This window comes from Xylocopa sonorina, chromosome 8, assembly GCF_050948175.1.
Source record: "Xylocopa sonorina isolate GNS202 chromosome 8, iyXylSono1_principal, whole genome shotgun sequence".
In the NCBI taxonomy this organism is placed as follows: domain Eukaryota; kingdom Metazoa; phylum Arthropoda; class Insecta; order Hymenoptera; family Apidae; genus Xylocopa; species Xylocopa sonorina.
This window is the reverse complement of record NC_135200.1, coordinates 2984902-2992461: the sequence shown is the minus strand read 5'-3', so window position 1 is coordinate 2992461 and position 7560 is coordinate 2984902. Positions and strand designations below refer to the sequence as shown.

The window sequence follows — 7560 nt, the reverse complement described above, 5'->3', positions numbered from 1 at the left end:
ATGTCTGCTGGAACGGAATTGTTAACTACAACGGAACCGCATCTCGTCCCAGGGTGAATATTTGAACGTTTACCTATTGAAAATATCTGAATTGAACTTATTATTCTTAAACGTGAAATACATTACATGAATTGTAAATTTTTACCGTCGTTATTAGAAAATTATCGTACATGTTCTTATCATTCCCTTCCTGCACCTTAGTAAACCAGAAAAAATGATATAAACGATCCGCTTTAGATACGCCGGATATTGTCCTCAGTATCGCTACAGATGTGGCGAAACGTATGGAAGTGTCACGCACAAATTGCTGCTTGATCCCTCTGTAAATCACGCGGAGACCCTCATTTTATCGAACCGTCTCACCAACGATTACGAAGTACGTACTGTGAAATTGTTCACCGTTCTTTTCCCTGCTATCTAATACATCGTATCAGTGTCGCGGTTCGTGTCGCTAAAATTAACGGTGATATTACCACAGCTCCATGGAAAGATTTTTTTATCTTTCTCATAAACTCGAGGATGGCTGTTAATAAACTAAACTTTAGCATTGAATACAAAGTTGATTTTAAATCGACTAATTTTTGTTATGTACAATTTTAAGACGACCTACTATATACGCGCTGATATAATATTTATCTAATGAATACAATAACGAGATTCACACGTAATAAGGTTTAAAGCACTATCGACCTTCAATTAGAACGAAGTTGAATTAGCTAAGATATATTTCAGTTATTATTTAACAGTACATTCAAGCAATGGTATATTATCGATAAGTTATTCAATCTATAGTATCAATTCGAAATATCAAAAATAATTCGTATAATACTGAAATTGATATGTATATACGTTAATGCAGGTTCAAAGGCCACCGAAAAATGACATAGACATAGTGAATGCTCGATACAAAAGAACTGATCCTATATTCGTTCATCCTATAACACCAGGATATGAAGGTAGTCGAAGGAGAATACACCTTTATCGAAAAAGCATATTTAATTCCTCGTTTAATTTCTATGATTTGTGTTAACTTAGGATTTACTCCAAAACTTAGAGCCAGGAATGGACAAAGATATACAGTGCTCGCCACGGAAGGACTAGCCGAGTTTGAACGGCACCAATTAAAGAGTAAAGCGGCTCTTAATGAGCTTAAGGGAATAGTAGCTACGCAAAGTGGACAGGGTGAGCCGAGAAGTTTAAAGGATCGTTTGGTAAAAATATTTTTCATGTTGATATACTACCCTCCTTTGTTAAAAAAGAAAAAAAAAGACTTCAAGTAAGACAATTGGGAATAATTATGTACATTTGAAATTGATGTAGCTCATAAAAAGTGACTTTAAACTGCCTATGCTATCAGTTCGACCTGATTGCGTGGGCGTAATGAGAAATTTATTTTTGGATGAACAATATGAAGCACCCAGGGATCATGCTCCATCACCCTATTTTATGGATAATGCAAATCCCCAGAAATATTTTATCAGCCGTAAGTAAATTTTGCCGAGTCATTATATAGCTTGAACTTGCCTTTGAATAATCCCGTAATGCGAAATTCTTGCGCAATCGATATAACTCAAATCGTACGATTCAATTATTTTACGTAATGCTTAACGGTCAATGATCTTGACAATAATTTTAATCTATCAACGAAATGAATTAATAAGCATACACCTGTAACTATTAGATATAATGTCGCTTGTGAAATTCAGTTAATAGTAAGTAGTGGTACAGATGGATCTTACGGATAGTGAGAAACGAATGCGATACACCTTCATTCGCGAAAACACGAGAAGTAGGTGTGAAAGTGAGAGGTGCGAGTATCAATCCTTAAAATATCGCTATATCGAATTCTTTAATCAAGTTTACTTAGTCCATAAAAAAATTTCCTTCCGTTCCTTTCAAAATATATATTAAATGCCCACGTGCGATGAAATCGGATAGTTGATACGATATATATTTAAGGCTTGATATTACAGAGTTTAGAAACAGTGTTGAAATATGTAATTCCTTCTAGAAGAGTTGAAATTTTTTAGAATTTCGTATCTGTAACTCTTTGGTCTTTTAAATCTTTTTCATTACTTCTGTTTTTGTAATGTCTGATTATAAATGGTTTTAACTGTACTTGTCAAGGATATGCGGGTCATATACCATACGGGTACGCGCATTTTGGAAAAACAAACGTACCTGCGACTAATAGCGCACTCTGCAATTTCACATCCGATTATCGGAAGAGGCAGAGCACAGAATGGGCGCCAGTAACAATTTCACGGCCTGATCCACCGTTAATAATTCAGCCCACTGCCATCTACCATAAACACGTTGGAATGCTTCCAAATTATCTTGGACACGTTCCTGGAGAGACGTTCAGGTAATTAAACGATTATGATTTTCTATATAGGTTTCATAATTTCCTTTTATTCAATTGTCGTTATATTACACGCAGGTTCGGCAAAACCTTTGGTGCTGATACTAAAGATGCGAAAAGGTGGCTTCGTGGTGATTTCTCTGTATAAAATATGGAACACAGCACTCTGGCCCTAAACATTTAATAGTACGATAAACACGATTCTATTTCGTATAGGCTATACATAATACAGATGTGGAAAATTACGTACTATGTTTGTACATTGTGTTTGGCATTTGCGAGTTAATAAAAAGTTTAAACAGAAGGCCTACCAAATATATAGCCATTTAAGTAAAGTGTCAATACCCAATTAAAATAACAAATTTTTTATCCGCGACATACTAAATAGAAGTACTCAATCTGACTACTATTGTTGAGACTTCCATTTCATTAAAATCTCAGCCGCTTTCTTCAAATTTTCATCTTTCTGTAATTACAGAAAAAAGATTAATCATTAATAAAAAGAAAAAAACCATTATACCGGCTGTATAGTAAAGGTTGATTCTTGCCTTTATAAAGCAATATCGCACGTTATCTTCACCCAAGTGTTTATGCTCGGCACTATAAAACGCAGATGGCGGTATTCCTTGAACTCCAACGTTTTTCGTCATCCATTTCGTAAAACGATAGTCTCTGTTCTCGTCTGTTTCTTCTTCTAATTTAACCTTATCCTTTAAAGTGCTCCAATTGGCTACCATAAAATATCCACCTTCAGGGATTGTTGGAATCATTCCTACATCGCTAAGAAATTTAGCCATATAATCTCGTTTCGGTAGTAAATCTCTAGCTAAACTAAAGAAGTAACAATCAGGTCGATCGAATCTTTCTAATTCTTGTTCGAATCCGATAGCTACCGCTTCCTAGGGAAATAAAAATGCAATTATTAATAATTTCAAAGCGGAAGTTATAATATATATATATACACACGAATACTTATTAAATAATTGATGAATTACTTGGATCGGTGTGGCACATGTATATACACTATTTTGATGAACAACTTGCAAGTTGTATAGTAAATTTGCTGGACCGTAGGCCCATCCTATTTTCCATCCTGTAACACTAAATGTTTTACCGGCGGATCCAATCGTAATAGTACGTTCGTACATATCAGGTAATGACGCTAGAAAAAAATGATGTTTCTTTTATTCGAGTGCTGAAAAGCATGTTTGTCAATACACTATCTTAGATATTAAATGCATGTAACTTGAAAGCATTCAAGAGATTAATAGTGTTGGATATATTTACCAATCCTAATATGTTTATATGGTTCATAAACAAGCCATTCATAGACTTCGTCTGATACAACAAGAGTATTCCACTTCTTAGCTAAGTTAGCAATAAACTGTAATTCGTCTAAAGTGAAAACCTTTCCCACAGGATTGTGTGGAGTGTTAATAATTATTCCTTTTGTTTTTTCATTGAACAGACTTTCTAATTCTTGTCTGTCGAATACCCAATCTGCAGAACTGATAGGACCACTGGTATTTTTCTTGAAAATGCAAAATAAATAATATACATCAAGAATTAACATATATATAGGTAAATTGTATTCTTGTACTTTACACCTACTGGTTTTAAAGCAATGAATCTTGGAATTCCATTGGTACTTTTAACCATTGGTACATAGCAGTCAAAAAAAGGTTCGATGATTATCCATTCATCTCCGGGATTAGTGTGACCTTGTATTGTAGCATACAAAGCTTCGTAAGCACCAGTAGTTACAAGTACTTCATTATTAGGATCTAAAGTACGGTTCAGAAGCTTAGAGTATAATTTTGCAAGAGCATTTACTAAACGTGGATGACCCTGAAATAATATACTTAAACTCTCGACCAAGCAACAGATGAAGTAAATAAATGTTTGCATGATAAATGAAATAATATATGTATATATAAATTGCACAATAAATTGAATAATAATACTGCTTACGCTGTAAGAAATATTTAGTAAGGAATATTTATAGTTTGAAACTGTATTTGTTGCACATTACTTTGAAATTTGAAACACTTACAAATCCCCTAGTATACTGATTTAAAAGAGGATTATCATTTGTCGCTGCATTGGCTAAAGCTTTCGTAACATTTTCGGGTGCATGAAAATCTGGAAATCCTTGTCCCAAATTTAATGGTTTATATTTTAATGCCAATTGGATGTATTCAACCCTAAAACAAAATTAATTTAAAATGCATATTTTAACTTATGTATATCTATATTATTTGTATAATTCATTAGATGTTATTTACCATACAGATTTTTCATTGCCTTTTAATCGAGTAGGAAGATCAAATTTAGACATCACAGCAGGATAACTTCGAATATTTCTGGATGTAGTTAATGAAAGTGATGCTTTAGAAGCTATAGATACACAAATTTTTGTGAACATCTGTAAACAATCATAAACAATGAACAATGGAAGGATATATTTTGTAATTAATTTATTGTCTTATTGCTACACATTTATATAATTTCAGTGCTAAAACTATTATAAAAACAGAATTTGTAAAATATACATTTTTTATACTGATATTTATCTATCCCACGTAAAATAGTTAATTTTATCAGTAACATTTTGCATCATAACTGTAGAATTATGATACGTTGGTACGAAACAGTATAAAATCCTTAGTATTTTTAAGTACTAAGTATTATTCATTTCAAAGATACGTAATATTACAATTGTCAATTCAATACATATTAAATACAATAAATTCTTACCAAAAGAGATACACTAATGTATTATATGGCTTACTTTAACAATTTTATAACGTCGAATTAATCGCAAAGTATAATAGTTATGTATATGTACAAGATGAAATGTGACCGCTTCTTTATCAAAACAGAAAACTTATGCAACAAGTTGTTCACTAAATGAACACTTGAAAAATGAAATCCCTAGAGTTGGATAGTAATTTTATTATTTTATTATTTATGTAACATTAGCAAGTTATGTATTGATAAATTAAATATTTTATCAACATGCCTTCTATTTCATGTTAAATGATTTTACAATAATGTTACAATATATATTTAATATTTATTTGGATGGAGTTTCAACACTATTATTACTTTTAATTAAAAACGTATTATTTCTAAAATATTTTGAAAATAACTGAAAGCTTTTAAGTAAATAATATCTTTTATATGTGTCACATCATAAATAGAAATCAATTTCTCTGCAATCATACGTAAAACAATTCGTCTGCATTTATGCAATAAAACAAACTTACCAGAGAAAGACACAGAAATTGTACGATTTTCATTCTTAAATCAAGGTAGCTTTGTTTAAGTTAAGAGCTATTAATCAATCGAACATTCACATATGGATAAGCGAACAACTGATTTCTTTCGAATGTATTTCAAGGCGATCGAAAAGGTTTATTCGAACGCCACACAAGGTACGAAACCAATCCTCATTCGTATCAAAAGTGAAAGGTGTTTAAAGGCTGATAAAAGCGACATCTTATGTTATATTTGTCTAATAGTACGGAACAGTGTTACGATTCCCAAATAAAAAAAAAATACAAAACCTGTTTATTAAAGGGAATTGACTTATCATGTCTTTGACTTGACAAATATACAGATAGCAATTGTAACATAATTTTACCAAAAAATTCTTGTGCTTATCCATAGTAATAAGTAGTGTCTGTTCGAAATATATATATTTGTGTACTTGTGTATGTATATCAGACAAAATTTGTCACATTATAAGAGCAAGTAAAAGTGAGACATTGCTAAACAAGCAATATTAAGAATGACACAAACTCAACAAATAGTTGAGGAGTTATATGATTTTTACACAAAAACTGTGGTTGATATTATTACTTATTATGGTTAGTATCTATAAGGTTAACTGATCAATTTGTTAATACTTATCAATCATTAACAATGATGAATCATTACAATGTTATAAAATATCAGTAAAGCATATAGTGTGTTATATTTGTGATAATATCTGAGCGAAAATTAATGGGTTGAAAATATATTATCCTATTTTATACTATTCTTACAGTTCTTACAAATTTATTGAATCTTTGTGCTTTCAGAAGCTGATGAAAGAGAGGAGAAATTAAAGGAATTAAGGGATATAGTAGAGAATAATTGCATTCAACGTAAAAAATTACAGTCAGCGGAAGATATAAAAAAGCGAATATTAGAATTGTACGAGGATGATGATAAGGAACACAATATTGCTTTGATTATAGAAGTAATTATACTGTTTCTTAATTCTATTACAATGTTGTAACAGAAATATTACATACTTCCAAATTTTAGGAATATAACAACGCTATATTAGAAATTAGCACGGATGTTTCAAAGGATAGCAAACTTGTAGAATTTGATAAACACGTTGAAATATTGTTAGGTAAGTTGAAAATTGCAACAAAGAATAAACAATATTTGTGATAACAATTTTGATTGCAGATAAAATACCACACGAAGATAACAGTGAAGATGTAGAGTTACAATGTTCGGGAGGCTACATGAATTTTATTGATCCAATTTCTAAGAAAAGGATCATAGACCCTGTAAAGAATACTAAATGTGGTCATACCTATGATCGAGAAAGCATTACAGGAATGTTGAAAATTAACAATAAAACAAGGTAAATAGTTTATTGGAAAAGTTCACTTCCATCAATATTAACTTTAACTATGCCTTATATTCGCAGGTGTCCAGTTGTAGGATGCAAAAGCACAGATTTTGTAACACTTTCACACCTTCGTCCGGACATTGTAATGAAAGCATATCTTGAAAAAAATCCTCAGTAAAGATTTGTACTAAATGAGTCACGAGCTGTTGTACAAAGTATATTACATATAGTTAACTATTGACAGATATATATGAATCTAAAATTTAGTTTTTATACATCGTCGCACTAAAAATAAAAATTGCATACGGCGTGCCATGCACCTGAATTAAGCACATGATGGTTTTTATAGATCATAGAAGTAAAAATAAAAATTGCATATGACATGTCATGCAGCTGAATGAAACATGTGACATATGGACATGGATTACATCGCCACACATGCTTTTACGATTAAAAACTCTAATAATGTTGGTTCTGTTCCAAACTAATGTTTGCTTTAAGTGTTAAAATACAACTTAAAAATATACCTCTTGGAATCACTTAGATATGATATATACTGTGATAC

The 7560-nt window shown here is 31.4% G+C and overlaps 3 protein-coding genes across 3 annotated transcripts; 2 read left to right on the top strand and 1 right to left on the bottom strand.

The window, feature by feature from the left end:
* On the top strand, positions 1 to 2563 carry LOC143426281 (CIMIP2 protein CG18335). Its single transcript, XM_076899631.1, has 7 exons — positions 1 to 53; positions 238 to 376; positions 860 to 956; positions 1036 to 1211; positions 1321 to 1483; positions 2128 to 2365; positions 2441 to 2563. The coding sequence occupies exons 1-7, from the start codon at positions 1 to 3 to the stop codon at positions 2508 to 2510; spliced, it is 936 nt and encodes a 311-aa protein (XP_076755746.1). The 3' UTR covers positions 2511 to 2563.
* Kyat (Kynurenine aminotransferase) lies at positions 2384 to 5679 on the bottom strand. The gene is made up of 8 exons (XM_076899614.1): positions 5632 to 5679; positions 4648 to 4787; positions 4416 to 4566; positions 3974 to 4210; positions 3650 to 3893; positions 3358 to 3524; positions 2911 to 3261; positions 2384 to 2828 (listed from the first exon to the last, which is right to left on the bottom strand). The coding sequence occupies exons 1-8, from the start codon at positions 5662 to 5664 to the stop codon at positions 2769 to 2771; spliced, it is 1383 nt and encodes a 460-aa protein (XP_076755729.1). The 5' UTR covers positions 5665 to 5679; the 3' UTR covers positions 2384 to 2768.
* A 433-nt stretch (positions 5680 to 6112) lies between these two features.
* Positions 6113 to 7198, top strand: LOC143426278 (E3 SUMO-protein ligase NSE2). Its single transcript, XM_076899624.1, has 5 exons — positions 6113 to 6234; positions 6448 to 6608; positions 6677 to 6767; positions 6827 to 7007; positions 7074 to 7198. Exons 1-5 carry the CDS (start codon positions 6156 to 6158, stop codon positions 7171 to 7173), a joined length of 612 nt encoding a protein of 203 aa, XP_076755739.1. The 5' UTR covers positions 6113 to 6155; the 3' UTR covers positions 7174 to 7198.
* Positions 7199 to 7560: the final 362 nt, after the last annotated feature.

Bases quoted from the DNA above. Each gene is read 5' to 3' on its own strand.
- LOC143426281 (XM_076899631.1), top strand. From the start codon at position 1: ATGTCTGCTGGAACGGAATTGTTAACTACAACGGAACCGCATCTCGTC. The intron at 377-859 runs GTACGTACTGTG...ACGTTAATGCAG, and splicing joins GTCTCACCAACGATTACGAA to GTTCAAAGGCCACCGAAAAA. The intron at 2,366-2,440 runs GTAATTAAACGA...TATTACACGCAG, and splicing joins GTTCCTGGAGAGACGTTCAG to GTTCGGCAAAACCTTTGGTG.
- Kyat (XM_076899614.1), bottom strand. From the start codon at position 5,664: ATGAAAATCGTACAATTTCTGTGTCTTTCTCTG. The intron at 4,788-5,631 runs GTAAGTTTGTTT...GATTGTTTACAG, and splicing joins AATTTCTGTGTCTTTCTCTG to ATGTTCACAAAAATTTGTGT. The intron at 2,829-2,910 runs GCAAGAATCAAC...CTGTAATTACAG, and splicing joins TGCGATATTGCTTTATAAAG to AAAGATGAAAATTTGAAGAA.
- LOC143426278 (XM_076899624.1), top strand. From the start codon at position 6,156: ATGACACAAACTCAACAAATAGTTGAGGAGTTATATGATTTTTACACA. The intron at 6,235-6,447 runs GTTAGTATCTAT...TTGTGCTTTCAG, and splicing joins TGATATTATTACTTATTATG to AAGCTGATGAAAGAGAGGAG. The intron at 7,008-7,073 runs GTAAATAGTTTA...TTATATTCGCAG, and splicing joins AAAATTAACAATAAAACAAG to GTGTCCAGTTGTAGGATGCA.